At 41.9% G+C, this 21,943-nt stretch overlaps 1 protein-coding gene across 4 annotated transcripts in view; it reads left to right on the forward strand.

Annotated features, from left to right (window-relative positions):
- The window catches only part of ANAPC1 (anaphase promoting complex subunit 1), a 65,978-nt gene that overhangs the window by 22,171 nt on the left and 21,864 nt on the right, over positions 1 to 21,943 (forward strand). For 3 of the 4 annotated variants that reach the window (XM_073339909.2, XM_073339910.2, XM_073339911.2), the window contains exons 14-29: positions 600 to 737; positions 2,676 to 2,816; positions 3,193 to 3,253; positions 3,845 to 4,032; positions 4,919 to 4,993; positions 6,621 to 6,886; positions 8,112 to 8,203; positions 9,414 to 9,562; positions 11,148 to 11,226; positions 11,338 to 11,374; positions 11,465 to 11,535; positions 11,673 to 11,851; positions 14,864 to 15,090; positions 16,543 to 16,661; positions 19,489 to 19,760; positions 21,577 to 21,811. In XM_073339909.2, coding sequence (XP_073196010.1) covers positions 600 to 737; positions 2,676 to 2,816; positions 3,193 to 3,253; positions 3,845 to 4,032; positions 4,919 to 4,993; positions 6,621 to 6,886; positions 8,112 to 8,203; positions 9,414 to 9,562; positions 11,148 to 11,226; positions 11,338 to 11,374; positions 11,465 to 11,535; positions 11,673 to 11,851; positions 14,864 to 15,090; positions 16,543 to 16,661; positions 19,489 to 19,760; positions 21,577 to 21,811 — 2,329 coding nt within the window. The remainder of the gene's footprint in view (positions 1 to 599; positions 738 to 2,675; positions 2,817 to 3,192; positions 3,254 to 3,844; positions 4,033 to 4,918; positions 4,994 to 6,620; positions 6,887 to 8,111; positions 8,204 to 9,413; positions 9,563 to 11,147; positions 11,227 to 11,337; positions 11,375 to 11,464; positions 11,536 to 11,672; positions 11,852 to 14,863; positions 15,091 to 16,542; positions 16,662 to 19,488; positions 19,761 to 21,576; positions 21,812 to 21,943) is intronic. The other variant, XM_073339912.2, reaches the window with a different exon arrangement.

The following is a 21,943-nucleotide window of genomic DNA, read 5'->3' on the forward strand; positions in this document are numbered from 1 at the left end:
TTCATGTCCAGCTTTTGAGTTAAGAACAAAGAGAATCCTAAAAATATGAGAAATAAGCAGAAGTTCTCCAAAGCTAAAAGCTTTCAGTCTCTCATGAGGTGTCAATGGGTTTTAAATATCAAAACTTGTTACTTTGCAAAAGACTATTGTTACGTTGGACTTTCTTATTTGCACTTTTATAGTTAAAATAGGGTTAGCTATTTTTAAGTTAAGAAAGACATAATGTGCTTTTTGCTTTATCTTTGGAAACTGCGTAAACCAGATTTTTCTAGATATTTTTATACCGTTTAAAAGTAGACTTTTTAAATTGAAACTGTCCTAACTTTAAGTTGACTTAAATGTGCAGCAATGATGCAAGCATGTGGAAATGTATAGAAGTAGGACTGGAAAATACTGTAACGTGTCAAAGCTTGGGGAAAAAGGAGCTAAAATGGGACAACTTTAGACTTGCCTGTTGATGTTTGTTTGAATTTCACCATATACCCAATTTTCTTAACCTTTTTCTTTGAAGTATTAATAACTGCTGCTGCTTCTGCCATTGACCTATGTGTGTTAGAGGAGTCTGCATGTTAAAACTCACCATTTCTTTTCATAAAAAGGTAGGGAAGGTTTTTATTCCTGGCCTGCCAGCACCGTCACTGACAATGTCGAACCAAATGCCTCGGCCGAGCACCCCTCTGGATAGCCTGAATACTCCTTCCAAGCCTTTGAATAAGCACCTAGGGCCCTTAGAGGAGGTGAGAGAAGCAAACTGTTTTATTGAAAGAGTTTGTTATAGGCTTTCAAAAGCCATGATGTCGCTGAGCGCCGGAGTCTTTTTTCTGCTGGACTAGGCCCCATTAAATGTTTTTGGGTATAGCTCCATTCCCTGCATCTCCCCGCCCCCTCCAACGAAACAAGCCATACCCATAACAGTGCAGTTCTGCTGGCATACCTGCGTCTGCGTTAGGGCCTCTGCCACCTTAGCTCTGTCGGTCAGGGATCAGATCTCTCCACACCCCTGACCGACAGAGCTAGGCAAAGGAAGGAACTCTGTAGTCCAGACAGGGCCACAGGCTGGGTGTGAGGTGGGCTGTGAGTGCTGCTGGGGAGTGAATGGGGATGTCGTGAGAACAGGGAGATTGAGCCTGTGATTGTGCTTCTCCCACTCAGTCCCCCCAGCTTAAACTCCACTTACTCCCCCAGCCCCTCGCCACAATTCCTATAGCTGCAACCCACTGAAGCCCCCTGCCGAATCACCCTCCCCCTGAGAGCATGGGGAGGAAATGGGTTTTATGCTTGTGGGGGAAGAGAGAAGAGCCACTGGGCTGAACCCCTCGTGGTGTGTCAGAGAAGATCTCTGTTCTGAGGAGCCTCTGACAGCTTGTCTCAGAGGGACTCCTTGCTGCTCATCTTCTCCCATCCATCTCCTGCAGCTCAATCCCCACTTTCATCCTTTGCCCTTGACACCTAACTCTGCTAGCCCTCACTCTTCAGTGTGCTCGGCTCACTCATGTGGTCCCTTACTCCTCTGCCACATTCAGCTTGTCACTGCTGATGCGTGTCCGTGTAAATCGATCAAAATGGAGATGCGTGTTGTGTGGTAGTGTAGGAGACGAGGGCACGACTCTCTTTCAGTATGTGGCATGTGGCATGACTCTCTTTCAGTAGCTGACAATGTCATTTAAAACTCATGTCTCTCTCAAAACCTAGTGTAATGCAGTCTGCAGTGATTCAGAAGCATGAGCACCCATTCGTAGGAAGCAGGGCACAAACCCCAAATTGGCTGTGAGTTCTGTTCCTAGATTTCACTAGACAGTTAATAAGCATAGACTCCTCAGGCACTATAATAGCCTTAACATGGAGTCAGACACGGTCCCCTTGGGTACTTCGATCTGGCTCGCCACCCAAGTGAGCCTACCTGTGTGTTAGATGGTCCCTTATGCCAAGGATCACAGCATTCAGGTTACTCTCAATCCCAAAGGACCAGTCACCAACCCCAGGTCAATTGCACTGTAGATCTCACACTGAAGTCAATGCTTATAGCCAATCCTATAGTAAACTATGTACAGATTTATTAAATAGGAAAAGGACTTTAGAGATTTACAGGGTAAAGATAGATACACAAATTAAAATCTTAAGCTTCAAAAGGTAATAGAGGCCTCTATAATCCACAACAAATATCTTTTGCTCTCTTTAACATCCCACAATAGTCCATCTAGTGTCAATGGATTTTCCCTGTTGGGAAGTGTATAACACCTTCTTTTGAAGATCAGCCTTTCACACTAATCAATGTCTCTCATCTGCCGGGATATTTACAGAGTCAGAGAGGCTCACTTAAATATTACCTTACAATATGGGATACAGATGTTATAAGTGAGATTAATGCTGGCAGCAACTCACAAGCATTCAATAGAATCTGAACACGACACACATTCTTATAATTCTAATATCTGTTTTAAACAATTCTAACAGACAGGTGAGCCAGATGGATTCCAGCTATGTGTTAGTCAGTGTTCAAGTGAGACAGGCATGAGCTGGCGCTTGGTCTGCTAGCGTCACACCTAGTCATTAGTGTCTTACTGGAAACCCTAAAATTGAAGGATGAGGATTGGTTTCAGAATATGCAGAGCCCAGACTTACTAACTCACCCACCCACAATTTCAGCTTTTAACTATTGTTTTATCACTTTGCAGGGAGTGCTATTGTCTCCAGTTCCAGAGTTGAGGGATTCTTCCAAACTTCATGACTCCTCTTACATTGATGATTGTACTTTCCAACAACTTGGAACTTTCATTCACTCTGTGCGAGACCCTGTTCACAACAGAGTAACTCTGGTAGGTATTTTCCTGTGGATTGTTTCTGAAACAGGGCGAGCCAAGTGTAATGAGCCCTGGTTTCTCCCATGTAGTAAGCTCTCCAAAGAGCTTCTGACTCACAGATGTTGCACTTCCACAGGTTCAGTGCACACCCATACCCTATAGAATGTCCTTTTCAGGAAAATTGCTGCTTATCACTTACAGGAATTTGAGTACCTATAAGCCCAACAGTTCTCTCCCACAGACTTTGAAAGTCTCAAGCTTAGTAAAAAGCTCTGTGTTATGGATAAGTTTTTAATGTACAAAGCTTCCTGTATAGATGGACTATGATCTTGGTTTTATCTGAAGATGCCCCTCACAATTTAACTTCAATTTTATTTATTTTTTTTATCAGGAACTCAGCAATAGCTCGATGGTTAGGATTACCATTCCTGAAATTGCCACCTCAGAGCTAGGTAAGGAACAGAATCCAACCCATAAAGCATAACTGCACACTTCATTATACAGCTGTGAAGTTTGATATTTGAGCCCTGATGATGCGGCACCTAATGCTGTAAGTTCATGTGATCAGCTGCAGACTTGCTGACCTATATCTAGCTATGCTCTGTAGGTTCACTGATTCAGAACCAGTAGTATTCTCTGGTAAATTGGGGACAAACTGGCCTAAAAGAAGTGTGTGCACTGTTATTTAAGGAATAAAAGCATGAGAAATTTGATCTGTTAACACAGCTTTAGGAGTGGGCAAAAAGGGAAGTTGCAAAAAAAATTTTTAGAATTACATTTCCAGTGTCCTAAAACTGAACAGTGGCTGATTGCTTTGCAGTTTGAAGCAAGTTTTCCTTTCCTATGCATGGGAATTTTCAGGCCAATAGATGGGGGGGAGCTGAACTGTGTGTGGGTCTTTTTTTTGACAGAGTTATCAGAGGGCCAAAAGTAGGGCTTGAAATGGGTTTACAACAGTAATTGTGGAGTCATGGACATGGCTCCATTCTACAAGCGTGGATGTGACAAAATAGTATAAACATTTTCTTTTCCCCCCAAAACAGTGAAAAGATGTTTACAAGGAATTAAGTCTATCCTGCCCAAAGAAATTGCTGTACAAATGCTTGTCAAGTGGTATAATGCTTACAATGCTCCTGGAGGACCAAGTTATCACTCTGAGTGGAGTTTATTTGTAACTTGCCTCATGAATATGATGGGTTACAATACTGACAGATTGGCATGGACGCGTAATGTAAGTAAACGCACAACTTTGTAGTTTGTTTTCTAGGCTTATATTAGTATTAGTTAATTGTTTGCATACTTAATCATTTCACAAAGTTCAAGATGTTTATCCAAATACATTCAGTTCAGCAGCAGGCATGCCTTAATCTATTTTAAACAAGGCACCTCTGAATTATAAAATGAACTTTTCCAAATGTACCTTTTTTTAAAAACATAAACATTCTTACTGTATTTTGTGTCTGTGACTTTTATTGTGTGCCCATCATGCTGGTACCTAGGCCACATATAAACAATAGCCTATGAGGGTAATAGGCTCCCTTTCACCACTGATGCTGCTGCTTTCAAAGTGTGACAGTTCTCCTTTGCGAGTAGCTAATATTCATGCTGTTTTGATAGAATACACAGGTGACACTTCATAGTTCCGTTCTCCAAGTGGATGCCTACACCTTTAAAAACAGGATTTGTGGTGCAGATTCTTGTAATACTTGGGAGCATTCCGCTAGCTTTCCGTGTCAGTGGACCTTCCTGCCAGAACATTCATTTGCTAGTATGTTTACGGAAAGCAAACTCCAGGGGCACACACCACAGCCATGCATTTGCCCATCACTAATATCAGCATTTCTCTTTCCTTCCAAAACACTAAAAATTAGCCAGTCAGAATATGAAATTCGCAAACCAAATGCACTTGTGACTTCTGTACGTAGATAATTGGCCTCCCTTCTTTGTTGTACGTGATTTTATGGGAAAGTAAAGGATGTAATTTTTAATGCTATGCCAAGAAACAATACTTAACTTTGGTGCAGACATTACGTTTCACCTTCAGTTCTTGTTGGTGATTCATGTATGTAATTTCAGGGGTTTTACAATAGTTAATTTTTCCCTTTTATTTCTTGCAGCTTGATTTGGAAGGTTCCCTTTCCCCTGTCATTGCTCCCAAGAAGGCTAGACCTTCTGAGACAGGATCAGACGAAGTAAGAGATGGAGTCAGCATTTACTAAAAATAAAAGCAGGTTACCAATTGAATAAAAGATCATACCTTTAAAATGCAGGCAGATCAGAGGAAGCAAACTCTGGCTACTTTCAACTGGGGTTTGCATGGGATTGTAAGTTTTTGGAGGAAGCACTGTCATCAGCTGTCTGTGCAGTGTCTAGCACAGTGTGTCCCTGACTAGGGTGAATCATCTCAGACGTACCAACATATAAGTAGTAGTTCATATTTGATTCACACTTCATTCCAGCAGCAAGCCCAAATATTGCTCCCAAGCACATGTGAAATCTTCCCAAGATGCGCTGTTCCTTTACTAATAGTCTATCCCATCCCTGTCTGCTCAGTACATTTTAACAAGCCAGCAGTATAAAATTCCCCAGCTCATAAACTGAACGTATTGTTGTGGATTTTGGTAAAGAGTTCAGGCTGAAGCAGCTAGTTTCTGCCGAAACAGAAACAAAAGTTCTTTACAGCCTAACGCCTCAGCTGCTTTTATTATTATTTAATCATCAGCCAAAGGTGTCCTGGGCACCTTCCAGCACAGAAGGAAAACATGCCAAGAAGTGTACAAACTAAGGCCTCAATCCTGTAACATGTTCTGTGCCGTTGGATAAAGTCCTAACTATTTCATTGAGGGTCCATGTGGGTACAATGTTCTGCCTGCATAGTACAAACTGCAGGATCAGGGACCTAACTGAGTGACCTTTGACACCATGAGTGATGTAATAAGGCAGCTGAGGGGGTAGGCACTGAAGGATGATGCCATATCAGTAAGATAAGCAGTTGGTAAAGGCTTGTGCAGAGTGTGTTGGAGCAAAGACGCTGTATTTTATTTTTTATTTTATTGGCAGAAGGCATAATTGGCAAATTTCTCATAGGTCTACTGGAGAAGTGGACCTTCAAGAGGAGTTTAAAATAGAAGGGAGTAGTTTTGTGGACCAGCTCAGGAAGCATGGTCCATATCTAGGGACAGTGCGGAAGAAAGTGGGACAAATGAGACATCAAGGCTGGCACTGTTGTTGGGCAGAATGGTGGATGGGGGACAGGGGGAATCTGATTACTCTAGATCTGTTAATTAAAATAACCAAGTGTTGGAATAGGGAAGAGAGAGAATCCAAACGCTGACATCTGGATTTTTCTGATTATTGTCTTTGGACAGACTTTTCAGGGTGGATAGTGGCGCCTTGCATGCTATTCTACCTTTTGCAGCATTACGTCATGATGTACTGTATGGCGCAGAGAATGTAGCAGCGAGTGGATTTTCTATAGTAGAGCCTGAGAACTGTTAGTAGCTTTTGTAATTAATCGCAGAAATGACTGAGAGCTGGGTGGTCCGTAGGTCCCAGCTCACTGGGAGAATTGCCAGCCTCTTCAACAATTCGGAATTACGTGTGCGTCTCTCTGCCAAGTAGCTTGGCGTGTTCATGATGGTCGTTCATGTTTGCTATAGATCATGTCACTTTGAACAGTTCTGTTGTAAATTGATGTATTTTACATGAGTCCCTCCCCACCCCTGCCAATATCCAGTGAAATCAATCACAGTTCAGGACTCTTGGAGAGAGAGGATATATTTAGGGACCTATACATCATTCTCTCTTTGTTTGTCTAAGGACTGGGAGTATCTGCTCAATTCGGACTACCATAGAAACCTTGAATCTCACCCTCTGGCCAGAGCCTTGCGGTTGGATCCATTGGAAACCTCATTTCCAAAAGATGACTTTTCACCCAGCCTCAGCTTGGATTCCTCAACTCTTCTCTTCACCCACATTCCTGCTATTTTCTTTGTGCTTCATCTGATCTATGAGGAGCTTAAATTGAACAGTCTGATGGGAGAAGGCATTCGTTCACTTGTTGTACTGCTCGTTCAGCTGGCAAGGTACTTCCAGTAATAAGTCACAGAAATTAACTCAAGCTGTCGTATACTGCACAGTATGACATGCATACCTTATTTTTGAGAGTGAATTTGGGAATAAGCTTTAAAGTGGAGCATAAATTCATAGATTCCAAGGCCAGAAGGGACCACTGCGATCATCTAGTCTGACCTCCTCATAACACAGGCCAGAGAACTGCCCCAGAGCAATTCCTAGAGCAGAGCTTTTAGGAAAAACATCTAATCTTGAGGTAAAACTTTTCAGTGATGCAGAGTCTACCACGACCCTTGATAAATTGTGCCAATTACTCTCACCATTAGAAGTTGGTGCCTTACTTCCGTTGTGAATTTGTCTAGCTTGAACTTCCAGCCATTGGAGGGTGTTATATCTTTGTCTGCTAAATTGAAGAGCCCATTATTAAATATTTGTTCCCCTTGTAGGTACTTACGGACTGTGATCAAGTCAGCCCTAAACCTTCTCCTTACTAAGCAAACTTCACAAATTTCAGCAAGCAGAGAAAGTGTGTTCGTGTCCAAGAACTTCCTGGGTCAAAAAATGTTTAGCTGCAGTGAATGCCTCTTAGAGCTAGCATTCAGATACACCCCATTAGTCCCATTTTACAGAATGGGGGAAACTGAGGAAGCGTTCTTAAATGACTTGTCCAAAGCCCCAGAAAGGGGTCCATCTCACAACCAGGATGGAACTCAGAGGTTCTTGGATTCCAGTTCTCTGTTTAAACCATTCTTCTCTCTAGATTAATGGTTCTCAAATGTCGTTGGTCTGCAACCCAAAAAATAGTCCAAGCTCATCCCACAACCCAACAAATCCCACAGGGGAAAAACTGTCTGAATTTTGTACAGAGAGCCAAGCCCAGTGTGTTTGGCCTTAACAACTAATTGCCAGTAATACTTAGCATAAGCTGCAGGGACAGAGGAGTTAGGCCACTGAGATTAGTCTTGGTGGTGAAGATTGTGGGGAAGAGCAGCCCATGGCCACAGAATCTCATTCAGAAAAGCCTAAAATCCCAAGTTGGTGTGTGGGGGAAGGGGAGATGTGTGTCAGGGGAATGGTTAGATAGGAAAGGAAAGAGAGCACATTGCTCCTCATGCCCAGTCTACTCATCCCAGACACGTTCAACAAGAAAACACTCAACAGTCGAAGTTCATAAATCGGAGGCACAAGCAATGTTTTTCATCTTCTAGCTGCCTTTTCTCATCTCTTTCACTTTAGGGACTTAAAATTAGAAGCATATATAGATTATTACTACAGAGAGTATCCTGCACTTGTAAAGACCTCCAGGCAGACATGCATAATCGATCAAGGTGAGTTTCAGGGTGATTACTGAGGAGTCACGTGTAAATGAGAGAAGTGTCTCTGTAAACTGTACAATTACTTCTGGTAACCGTTCTTACCACAACTGAAAGTGACATTACTCATATAATGCAAAACCAGAGCATTTCAGTTTTCCAGTGCTTGTCAAGTGCCTTGCAGTTGTATTTTGTTCTGATTTGTTAGAGGGACTGGAGACAGATATGAGGTAAATATCAGTCCAAATATTCTGATTTTTTTTTTTTACCCTTGTGTGCTCACTACTGATGTTTGTTGTGTTGGTGCCTTCACAGCCCCATTTTGTCAGTATTTCTGCCTGCCTCAGCGTGGTAGTGAGTTGAAATTACAACCAGTTGATGACTGACAATTTCAGGCCAGTGACCAATGGACCATATCACCAGAGCTCTGCCACAGTGGACACTGGCTGGCACCCTTGTGGTCTAGCAGAGGGCTCAAAGACTTGGGACTGAATTACCTTCTCTTCCCTATATTGTCCTTTCAGGCGTGGGCTGCGCAGGAACCCGTCCTGCTGCCACGTTTTGCGGTGACATGCCTATGATCTGTCGGGCAGGCAATCCACTTTTCACAAGAACTACGTTTTGTGGGTATTTTTTTTTAAATCTGGAAATTTAAAAAAAGGGTAAATGAGGGCCTAGATTTTTGCATTTCTGGTTGTCCACCCTTCCACCCACAGGAATGCAAATGAAATGCAGGAGGCAGTTATGCAAAAGATGCTGCTGCCTCTGGTCAATTCAAAGGCCTCCAAAAACACCAGTCAAGAAGAGGCTTTTGAAACTTCTACCAGGTGTTTGCAAACAGGAAAGGCAAAAGAAATCAAACTAGGTTGTTCTCTCTTACCAAAGCAGGTTAATATAAGCTGCTTGCATTACAGGGCTTTTTAAGCAGTGCAGTTTGAGAATCAGTCAGATTTCTTGGGATCCTTGGATCGATAGATAACATTATTTGTTGAAAGGCTCATTGTCGTCTCATACTTGAAATGTTAAGGTTCTTTTGCAGACCTCCATCTGTCTGGAGGTTATAGACATTGAATTGTTTGGGGAAATGTTCAACGTACGACACCTGCTTACTTAAAAAATAATAGCAATGTACTGTAGGGTTTGATCTGTACTTTGGGGATAGTGGAGCAATCTTGGTGTCTTTGTTTTCCATGTGCTCAGTACAATTACTGTTAATCTGATTAAGCCCAAACAGGTTTCATGCACCATCCCTCGTTTTTTTCTGCTGAGCCTCCCAGTATCTTTCAGTGGCTGAGTTCCTGTTTGAAGGGAGAAGGAGCCCTGCCTTATCCTTACTTACCAGGAATCTGTGAAAGGAGCAAACTAGTCGTGCTGGTATGTACTGTAGGAAGAAAGCGCATGTAGTGACCACAGATTTTATACCGGCATATCACCAGTAAGGTGCTGATGCTGCAAATGCTTGCCTCCAAGTGCTTAGATGTATGCATGTGTGAATAGTTCCACTGACTAATGGGGCTACTCAGGTGTGGAAAGCTAAGCACGTACACAAATGTTTTGAGAACTGGGATCCAAATCCGTAACCAAGAATACAATTTAATCCCAAAAGTTAGGTTACTAGAACATAGAAGTGTTAAAAACAATGCAGTTAGCAAATGGGAAAAATCCCCAGTTTCTCCTCCTTGCTTATCTTTATTTGGTCTGCTTTATGTTTCTTGTATTTTTAAGTGCAAAGCTTCTGCGAAGTGAGACTGGAGAGATCTGAGCTGCAGGAGGTGGAAGAGAGGGGTTTGAGTAGGAGAACTGATGAGTGCCGTGTAGGTGGGGTGCTTCCTGGCTTACCTGCTTTTGTCCTTGCTTTTTACTGTTTGTGCTGGTGGGCTAAACAGACGAGCAGTGTAACTCAAAGTTAACAGAGTTCGACTTGTGAGGGAATTTCCCAGCTTTTTAGCAAATACATATGAACATTTATAGTTACTTGCATGGCTAGTTCTCAGTGCTATCCTTTGTGCCCTCCTGATGAGCCTCGACCCTCTCCCTTGGGGGAAAATCTGTGTGGGGCCTAGGGCCATTGGGGTGTATAGGATGGTGAACAGAGATGCAGGACTTCAGCTGGTTATGGAGGACAAGTGTAGGGAATAGGGGCTCTGCTCTGGCAACCTGCCTGTGGTTAATTGGAAAGAAGCCGTGCTCTCGCCAACCTGGTTAGCTTGTCCCTTGCATCACTGTATGCACCCCAGTGTCTCTCCAGAGCCCAGCTCCGTGTTCCCTTCTGCCTAGCCTGGCTCCCTGCCATGCCAGGAACATGTGCAAAACCTTGTGGATGAGTCAGGCATACAGCTGCTCGGAAACTTGCGATGAAAACAAATTCAAATATTCTTTTCAGATGAAATTTTGCCTCCTGTGAGTCAGCTAGGCTGGCAGTGTCTGAAAGTGGAAGTGGCTGCTAGATCAGGGCAGTTGCACTGGCTAACCGTGGTGAAACTCAGTGAGGTTCATGTGAACTGAGAAATAGCTTTGTTTCTGTAGAGCATTTACAAAGTGGCCTGTGACTGAAATGCTATCGGGGGTGTGTTTGTCTGAGAGAGAAGTTTGGTGTTTGTGGAAAATGTGATTTAGCTAGAGGAACCCAATGAAATGTGGGAAATGCAAGGTGGGAGCATTTTAAATAAGTATTTCTTTGAAAAGTTTGTACAGAAAATTTAGTTTGTAAGAGTTATTATGCCAAATTTGGAGACTAATATTAATCGTTGAAATTTGCACTTAGAGGACTAAAAACTTCTTGTTTTACATTTTAATGTACTCTCAATGGAGGAGTCACTACTGATGTCTTCACAATGAGCTTAGAGCCTGTTTAAGTCATCACTTACAATATATTTCTTTCTGCTGGCTTAAATGGATAGTTATTGGTCATTTAATTAGCCATTTATATAGTAATGTAAAATTTCTTTCTCTTATGCAGTGTGTTGCACTGTACATACTTGGCGATGAGAGTGCTGTTTCAAACGAAGCATCACATTATTTGTTTAGGATAACTTCAGGTAAGTGGACTGTAATAGGCATTCTGGTGATACGAGAATATGCTTGTAAACACTAGTTCACATTGTTCCTGCATTCAACTGGCAAAAAGATATCATCTTTTTCCATTTTAGGGCAACGAAAACAGCAAACAGAACAAGATGATAATCGGTAAATTTAATGTTGATACATTATGAATTTGCACTCAGATACTGCTATGTTTCTGATTCACTTGGGGTCTGCTTTCCCATTGTTTTGTAGATATAGTTTCAGACACAGCACATCTGTTTCCAACCTAGCTGAAAAGCTGGTTATCTGGATGACTAGTGTGGGTAAGGAAAGCTTTTACTATTTTGCACACTTACGATAGCCTTATGTAATGGTCTTATGTTTGAGCAGTCACTTTGGCTGGGCTTAGAAATATTAATTTTTTTAAAACCCTTGTAAGTTTTTGCTTTCTAATTTTAAGGTTTCACCTTAAGAGATTTGGAGTCTCTCCCCTTTGGGGTTGCGCTTCCTATCAGAGATGCTGTATATCACTGCCGAGAGCAGCCTGCCTCTGATTGGCCAGAAGCTGTCTGTCTCTTGATTGGGCGTCAAGATCTTTCCAAACAGGCATGTGAAGGGAACCTGGCAAAGGGTAAATCTGTGAGTATCAACATAAAAGTGGGATTTCAGAAAGGCAGATATCAATATCATATTGAATGCTCAGCTGGGAGTGCTTAAATGCTTAAAAAGTTGAGCTAGGATCTCTTGACTTCATAGCTGCCAAAACAGCTCATTATGTGTGGGAGATATGGTATGTAGGACTCCAGATCGGTGAGCCAGAGCGGCATATGTTTTACAAACATTCAAGGTTTTTAACAGAAAAAACACATCTGGTGCCAGAAGAGTGAGTCTGTTTAAATATGCAGACTAAATTGAATTGTTAGAGTGTAAAACAGATGGGTTTTAATCCTTTAAGTACAAATCTCGACATGGTTTCCTCTATAACTGTATCTGCATTCCAAAGAAGATATGACTTTCAGAGATGAGTGAGAAGTTTCAGTGTTCTGCCCTCAGCATGTGGCAACAAAAGTTACACCAGAGCAAAGGAAAGCAGGTATTTCCTAGTATGACACTCGTTTTGCTTGACATGAGTGTACTCTTCCTGTCCATTGTGGGAAATGCGACAATTTTCAAAAGCACACTGGGTTTTTTTTCTACATATTTTTCTTCTTTCCCCCTTAAGGATGTTTCTATTCTGTGAGTCCTAGAGCATTTTTGAGTAATTCCTTTTTTAAAAAAAACACTCTCATCTGATTGCTGGAATCACCAGCGGCTCACATGTTGACAGTCCCTTTGAGCATTCTTTCGAGGCCTTTGTACCAAGCCAAAACACTGCTTGATAGGGTGAGAGTTTGTCAGTGGCTTGCATGAAACTGCTTAATGGCAGTGTGCATTGTTCCAAGAGGCCAGGAAGAAAGAGTTCCTGCTCTCTGCACAGCCTGGCAAAGATCCTTCCTCACTAAGTATTTAGTGCTGTCTTGGGTTTTTAGAATGTTCTTAAGCAGCTTTGGGTTTTACCCAGGTGTCTCATAACAGCATATCAAAAAAAAAATAAATCTAAATTACAGTTTTTTCTTCTGAATGAAATTAAGCAAACTAACAAACCTACATCGCCTTAGCCACCATTCATTACAGATTCATTTTAGCTCTTACCAGTGACCTTTTCACCCCAAGTGGGATTTTTGTAACTGTGCTCCAAATGATATCAAATCTGACTTTTATCACTTGACTTATTTGAGGTATTGTAATAAATGTTACCTTAAAAGGATAAAATAGTCTACAAAAGCCAAATTGTTTCCCCTCTTTCAGAGGGGCAGGGTGGAGTTTCCTGTTTCAAAGCAGGCACTGGCTAGATGGGTGGTGCTGGTAGATATTAACATTTTCTGATCAAAATAAATTGTTTTTCATTCATCAACTGCATTTTTACTCATATCGTCATATGCTGGGAACTGAGAGAGATCCTGTGATGGATAAAGACCCTTTCTGATATTTAATGTATCATACAACATTTTAGTGAACTTGGGCGGGGAGAAGCGCTGCGTTAGAGGTTCTCTCGTTTTGTTTGCCCCTAGATTATATCACACTGCGCTGCTTGTCTTTTCAGTTACCTCTTTATTTATTAAATCAGATTCTGTACAGCAGAAGCTAGAGGAGAAAGGGAAGTATGCTTTCTAAATCATTTTTTCAGGCTGTGAGGAACTTGTCAGAATTTCTGGTCTGCAAAGAGCCTCTGCAGAACTTTTTTTCTACATTTTAAGTTAATTTAGTGCTCACGAAAGTGAGAGGTTGGTTTGAACCAAGCATGGTGTAGGCAAGTGCTGGGCAAGCTGACCTACACTGCTCCGTCAGCACATTCCTGTCCTGTGCTACATGGTCCCAGTAAGTCTTGTGCTTGGGTTTATTTTTAAGTTGAGCCTGCCCGTGCTGCTAAACTGTGTTGTGCTTTGGTGATGTGGACACCTAGAGACTAGCAGGAGACAGCTAGACTCAACTGAGAATTTGACAAAGTTTTCAAGAAAACAATTGAGCTTGAACGTCTGGAATGTCCGTATTTCGGAGGCATATGGTGGTACTGGTGTGTGAACTCTGAAGGCACTTTGATACCACGGTGAGGGGAAACCTAGAGGAGGAGCCTGGAAAAATGTAACCAACTGCCTAGATGCTAATGAACAATGGAATTAAATGCCGTGGGAGCTAACCTGTAAAATATGGGTACCTAAAGTTAGGCTCCTGAATAAATGGCCTGATTTTCAGAAGTGCTGAGCACCTTCAGCTCCCAATGAAGGCCCTCTTTCAGAAAAACATCCCTATGCAGGATAGCTCTTAAGCATGTGCTTGAATAGGAATACACTTGAGCATATAGTCTAGGTATACTTGGTCCTGCCTCAGCATGGGGGTGTGGTGGGCTAGATGACCTCTTGAGGTCCCTCCCAGCCCTACATTTCTGTGATTCCATGGGCCCAAAGTCAGTGTGTGCACAGCACTTCTGAAAGACAGGCCACTTGCTAAGAAACCTAACTATAGATTTGAGCACCTAACTTTTGGCTCCTATGTCTTAAAAAAAAAAAATTGGTCCAGGTCTCTGTTTTCTATTTCTTAGCTTGGGGAATAAACAACTTGCAGGACAATTACATGTGCTTCTTTAATAGCTCTGTGTGCGGGAATTGGGCGGTGATGGATTTAGGGAAAGATTGAAAGGATCTACCACATCTGCAGTAAGAGCTCATTTGGGAAGGTAGATTGCAATGCTTTGGCAGTCAGCTACTCACACTTCTCTCTCCCCCATAGTCCCTTACTTGTCAGTTTGCTCTAGGAGTTAGTCATTAAACTTCCTTTGCTTCACTTTGGAAGCCAAAGAAACCATTTTCTCTCATCTTTGGGAGTTGTTTATCCTGCCTTTGCGGATGACTGTAGTTGATTCCCAGTCGGGAAGTCCCAGGGATCTCTGTGAACTCCATTCTCAGAGCACCCTCGCTGCAGGTGACAGCGACACCTCGAATGTTCACGTTAAAGTGCTAGTGTCTGGTTGGCTTAATAAAGCTAAATGTTCGAAATCTGCCTTTTTAGAAATTATTCCCTCCCTCTTCCTCTGTTTTTTCCCCTCTCAATTAGTCTGTTGCCCAGGTGCTATCGTCTGATGGGCCTTCAGGAGCTGAGGCAGAAGAAGATGACGATGGTATGAATGATATGAACCAGGAAGTGATGTCACTCATATGGAGTGAGGATTTGAGAGTGCAGGAAGTGCGCAGACTCCTTCAAAGTGCCCGTCCTGTACGTGTTAGTGTAGTACAGATGCCAGAAGTCAGTGACCATGAATACATAGAAGAAAAAGAAAACCGGTAAACGCTCCAAGTTTCTAGCAGCTGTTCATTAACGTCTCGTTTAGGTGGGAATTTTTGTAAACCTCAACATTTGAAATGCCTCTGGGGAGTGTTTCTGTAATAAAATGTGTCATGAAACTATATGGTGCATTTGAAAAAAAAAAAAAAAAAGTCATTGTAGATTGGAAGACCTAGTCCTTGAAGTTACGTTTTCCTCCATTTTACTTCGCTGAATATAGACATGGTATCCTACGAGGGCATTTTGGGACAGATTCTAGAATGCTGCGGCTTCTGTTGTGAGAATGAAGCACTTCTACGGAGTAGGAAGGGCTGGGAGGTAGAGTGTGTGTGCCCTATTAACATGGTGACTCTGTGATTGGGTAGTACAGTAGTACGCACCATGCAAATGCTTTTAGTGGCTTAGATTTAAATGAGTGTAACCACATACAACAGTATATCTTACCATCGTTGTTAACTAACCGGACAGCAGCAAATCCAGCACAATGACAGAGGTGCCTTTCTGTGAACAGTTCACACAAGAAGTTCTGGAGTAGCAGCCGTGTTAGTCTGTATCCGGAAAAAGAAAAGGAGGACTTGTGGCACCTTAGAGACTAACCAATTTATTTGAGCATGAGCTTTCGTGAGCTACAGCTCACTTCATCGGAGGCATAAAGTGGAAAGTACAGTGAGGAGATTTTATATATACACACAGACCATGAAAAAATATACATTGTAAGGAGAGTGATCACTTAAGATGACCTATTACCAGCAGGAGAGTGGGGTGGGGGAGAGAGAACCTTTTGAAGTGATAATCAAGGTGGGCCATTTCCAGCACATTTCCAGCCACACTATCAGAGGCTCGTTCACCTGCACATCTACCAATGTGATCTATGCCATCATGTGCCAGCAATGCCCCTCTGCCATGTACATTGGTCAAACTGGACAGTCTCTACGTAAAAGAATAAATGGACACAAAACAGATGTCAAGAATTATAACATTCATAAACCAGTCGGAGAACACTTCAATCTCTCTGGTCACTCGATTTCTGATCTCTAAGTGACTATCCTTCAACAAAAAAACTTCGAAAACAGACTCAGAGAGACTGCTGAATTGGAATTAATTTGCAAATTAGATACAATTAACTTAGGCTTGAATAGAGACTGGGAGTGGTTGAGTCATTATACTAAGTGAAACTATTTCCCCTTGTTTATTCCTCTTCTCCCTCCCGCCCCGTTCCTCAGATGTTCTTGTTAATTCCTGGAAACGGAGATTTGTCGATTTCTTAAGTTTGCCCTCCTCTTCTGGTTAGGTTTGTGTTTATAATATTGGCTTGGCAAAAGAGCTATTTACTCTCATTCTGAGAGAGGATTGTCCCATCATACCATTTATGACTGGTATCTGCCTATATCCTATGTTGTGAACATGGTTATGGTAAGCGTTTTGTTTTCTGTCTTTGATTTCCTTTACAGGTTATTACAGTTGTGTCAACGGACTATGGCGCTCCCCTTAGGCCGAGGAATGTTTACTCTGTTCTCATATCATCCAGTGCCAACAGAACCGTTGCCTATTCCTAAACTGAATCTAACTGGTATGTTGTTCAGCATTTTCCCCATGATTTGACTTCCTTGAGTTAAAAATGATACAAGCTAAAATGACCTAGATTTGCTAGCCACAGAATGCCGTGAGCCCGCAAGACGTGCTTCGGTAGTGCCGTTGTAGTCAGCGGCACGGCTCACTGTGTCCAGTGAAGCATGGGCATACGTCTCTGCAGAGTTGGGACTTAATATCTTTAAGAGCTACTGGGACTTGAGCGAAATTGGAGCTCGCAGGAAAAATTGGTTTTAGTCCTTTACTCCCACTTAGGTGCTCCCAATTGTCTTCATTATGTGCAGTGTCCACTTTAAGCAAGGTCTGGTGTGTGTACTAAACCAGGGTTAATGTACAGGATGAATGTGTAGAAAACAAATTCAAATTTATGAGGAGGAGTAGTTGCTATGACTGCTCCAGGAAGCATTTTATATGCCTTGTAAGGTATGTTTCTCATAGACTTCGGCAATTACTGAAGAATATTCTCTGCTGTGGGGGGAATTCCTGAGCCTACTATACTTCCTCTGTATGCTCTTGTGTTCTCCTCACCAGACGTTTAGCACATTGGTGTTTCCAGACAGGCCAGGCAGTTTCAGTTAGCTGTGTTCTTTAATTAAGTGGCAGACACGAAACTATCATTAGAAAAACAAAATAAAGTTACAATTAAAAATATAAGTTATGAGCAAAATAATTACTTGTAAAGATTCTTGAAATGGATCATAAGTAACAATTCTACACACAGGAGTTCTCACCAATTACAAATAGATTGAAATGCTAGATAAGATGTAAAATCTGCTCAGACGGTAAGTTGCCAACTGCAAAGTAAAAGCTGTCACTGTGCACTGGATATATATTTCACTTTGCATTGTAACATTTATTCAAACCAGAAGCACAAACCAGCACTTGCGGGGTTAATTTTGTTTGGCTTTGTGTCTTTTTCATCATCGCCAGATAATGCAGCATGTCTCAGCTTTCCCAGGGTCCAATATAAAGTCAGTAGAACTGCTCATGGTAGTAAGCTCTATGCTTAGCAATGTTGGCAGGATTGGACCTTAAAGCAGATTATTGTGTTTTGTTAACTGCAGCTATGCATTATTGTTAATAAAGCAGAAGATATATAGTGTTCCAAAATTCCCAGCTGATCAATAAAATAAGGGAACTGCCGCCAGATGGAGAATTATTCTACCTTCTAATCCAAGAAGCCTAAAACAAATTCAGTGAGTTTGGAGACCTCTGAATAGGGTTTGTGCTTTAACATTTGGAGGGTGAAATCCTGGCCCCAGTGAAGTCAATGGGAGTTTTGCCATTGGCAGCAGAAGGGCCAGGATTTCATCCTGATGCTGTATATCATTAATTTAAATATCCTACAACAGGGACCAAATACAGTCTCTTACCACTAAGGTCCTTTATCCTGCAAATGACTCCAGGTGGGTGCAGGGTTCTGCCGATGCAGTCACTGATTGGAAGGGGGCCTAACTGTGGTCAAACTTTCAAAAGTGTCTTGGTAACTTAGGAGCTGAAGTCCTGTTGATTTTTTTGTCCCCAATGGTATTTAGGTTCCTATGTCACCTAGGCACTCTTTAACCTTTGCCCTATTGGGGAAACAAAAGACTCTCAACTTTTGGTTTAATGTCCAATTGAATTTGAGGAATTTTTTCACCCTCTAATCAGCATTATGGAAAAAACACAGGGAAGAGTGAACATTATCTGAAAATAATCAGATATTTTTAACTCTACATTATCATTAATGATGCAGGCATTGTACCTGCAGAATTTTGTGACTGATCTTTTTAAAAAATTGTTCCAACTGAGGTTATTAGTTCTTCTAGCTCTTTATACATTAGGTCCAGCAACTGACAGTATCCACTCACTCCCACTGAATGTTCAGATTTCTTTTCCAGATTGAAATATTGGGCTTATAACAATTTTTAGTTGTGTTGTGGTCACATTTTTTGCAAGTCTCAGAGGTAACAGCTGTCTTTAGTTTTCTTGCCTCTGTATCATGAGGAACCTTTTAATTTAATTGAAATAAAATAACAGTGAGGTCTTTGTGTCCATGCACACTTACCAAAAGGTTACTATGCTTTTTTGGAAGTTCGGTACAATAAATATTTATCCAGAAGCAGATGTTATTGTTTTGAGTAAGAAAGGCAGCGTTTCCAGGCTGACTAGTGTTTTCTCGATGAAGCCTGGGTTTTTAGTTGATCACTTACTACTGGGTACAGTTATGTTTTTATGATTCTTGAATGACTAACAGTTGTGGTAGTTTCTGTCAATGATGAAACTGTCGCAATACTTAGCTTTTATAGCACTTTTCATCCTTAGATCTCAAAGTGCTTTGCAAAGGAAGGTAAATATCATTAATCTCCTTATTACTGATGGGGAACGGAAGCCTAGAGATGCCATGGTGCTCTGATACATTATGACAGGCATATTGGGAGAACAGAAGAGGTGAAATGACTTGCCCAATGTCACAGAGCAGGGCAATGTCAAAGCCAGGATTAGATCTGAGGCACTCTGACTTCCACTTCATTGCTTTATCTGCTGTACCATGCTGCTGTACCCTAACAAATCTTTTGACACGCATGGCCTTGTCTTCACAATGAGCATTTTTTACTGTGTTGCTACCACAGGTTTTCAGGTACAGTAACTCTTAAATGTGAGATGCTCACTGTGAGAGCAATTTCTGATATACGTTAATTGGTGACACATAGCTTAGCATCACATTTTTTCTCTGACAGCTGATGAAGACTCTGCTAAAAAAAGCCATTTTAAATGTGAGCTAACTTTTGTCATCGTACATTTTGTAACGATTCTCTTCTGGGCAGGCCGTGCTCCGCCTAGGAACACTACTGTGGACCTGAATAGTGGGAACATTGATGTCCCTCCAAATATGGCATGCTGGGCCAGTTTTCACAACGGAGTGGCTGCTGGACTGAAGATAGCACCTGCTTCCCAGATAGACTCAGCTTGGATTGTCTATAACAAACCCAAAAATGCAGAACTCGCCAATGAATACGCTGGCTTCCTCATGGCACTGGGTCTGAACGGACACCTCACAAAGCTTGCCACACTCAACATACACGACTACTTGACCAAGGTGAGACCTTCATTCAAAAGCGAGAGGGGGAAGTGACTTTTTTTTTTCTTTTAAAATATTTGACTGAGAATTTCTTAGTGTGAGGGAATGGCCAGTGCTTTCATCACTCATCCTGCTAATTGCTGGCACAGTTGTTTGGCTGTCTCAGACCTTCCCCACTGTTCCATAACTGTTATCCCTTTATCTCCTGTGACAAATGCACATCATTTTAATAATGAATTATCTGGAGCACTGGGTTGTCTCTACAGGCTTCCTTTGTCTGAGGAAACCCTTGTCAGCCATATACTTTAGGAGCTTGCTTTTCCCCAGCCTAGTTCCAACAGTTCTGTCCTTGAAATACAAATGTCAAAAGCTGCCTCTGTTCTCTAAATAGGAACAAACAGGTTCAGTTTCACTTCACTGTATGGGACATACATATTTCTTGGTGCACCTGGAACATCCTGGCTGTCCTGTGTAGCCATGGAAAGGGGCCTAGCCTTTTCTATGACAGTGAGACAGCTGTAGGAACATGAACAACAATGATTGGCATATATTTTAATCTAGTTTCAAGGTGGGCATAGTTCTGAGCGAGGTGTTTGGTCAAGATGATTGGCTTACTACAATGACTAGTGGAGGCCTGTGGTGCCCCATGGGGTAAGTTATGGGCAGCATTAAATGCTATGGATTGCTGGGTTCTTCTGCATTGCCTAGATGATCAGATGGGTACGACGTGGGATTGTCTTGGGCTGGTTCTGGCCATTCCTAATGAAGTGGCTCCTTTTGCTGATCTTCGCTTTTGCATTGTTAGGTACGGAATAATGTTCCTCTTGGATTTAAGACCATAAAATTAGTGTCTGTTAAGATTATTTTAATTATTTTTATTTCAGAAAGCCTTCAGAATGACACATTGTGGTTTAATGCTTCTCTTTTATGTAACACACTTAGAGCATGTCTGTTGGCTAAGTGCCCAATGTTTTCTTAAGCAACTATGAAAAGGTAGAGAGAATCAAATGTATTTGAGGTGGTGGAATCTCCTTCCCTAGAAGTTTTTAAGGTCAGGCTTGACAAAGCCCTGGCTGGGATGATTTAGTCTGGGATCGGTCCTGCTTTGAGCAAGGGGTTGGACTAGATGACCTCCTGAGGTCCCTTCCAACCCTATGATTCTATGATTCCTTAAACCCAGCCTTAGATTAAAAAAAGTAGTAAAAATGTGATTAGACTCACCTAGATCAAGATGCTGATGATAAATGGAAGGCTTGGTTCTTTGTCAGAAACCTTTAGAGCAGTGGTTTTCATTTGTGGACCCCTAAATAATTTTGAATGGAGGTGCAGATCCCTTTGGAAATCTTAGACATAGCCTGCAGACCCCCAGGGGTCTGCGGACCCCAGGTCGAAAACCACCACTTTAGAGTAATGTTTTCCAGTGTAGGGCTGCTCTAATTTGTATTATAAATATCCAGTCAGCTAACCTGGGAACCTAGGGTATTTATTTTAAAAACAATGCCATGATAGAACTTGGAGCCAAAAATCTCAATCTAACAATGTTTAATATTTGATTTACGAAAGGATTTTACTTTGATATATTGAAGGAGATTTCAATCTGTAACGTGATTGTAAACTCAGAAGAGAATTTTACTCATTTAGCCGTTAGTGAGAGGCAACCCAAGAGAGTGTTTAACCACAGCTCGTCAAAACTACATAGAAATGATCTTCTCCTTGTCCCTTCATGTACTACTGCGAGTGTGTGACCTCAAGACTTTGATTTCAGCTGAGATAAGCACACTTATGTTTAATGTTCTCACTGCTCTTTGATCACTGTCTTTGTTCCCCATTTCAGGGCCATGAGATGACAAGTATTGGGCTGCTGCTTGGTGTTTCTGCTGCCAAGCTAGGCACAATGGATATGGCTATTACGCGGCTCCTTAGCATCCACATACCTGCTCTCTTACCACCAACTTCAACAGAGCTGGACGTCCCTCATAACGTACAGGTGGCGGCTGTGATAGGAATCGGCCTGGTATATCAAGGAACAGCTCATAGGCACACGGCAGAGGTTCTGCTAGCTGAAATAGGTAAACCACTACAATTAGAGGTTGTGTGGAGCCTGTGTATGTTTACATGACATTTGCATGACTTGAAAAATGTACCTTACACCCAACTAATTCACATGAAAAATACCTATGCACCCATGCTCTGCTCTTCTC

This window comes from Lepidochelys kempii, chromosome 3 (genome assembly GCF_965140285.1).
Source record: "Lepidochelys kempii isolate rLepKem1 chromosome 3, rLepKem1.hap1, whole genome shotgun sequence".
NCBI lineage: Eukaryota > Metazoa > Chordata > Testudines > Cheloniidae > Lepidochelys > Lepidochelys kempii.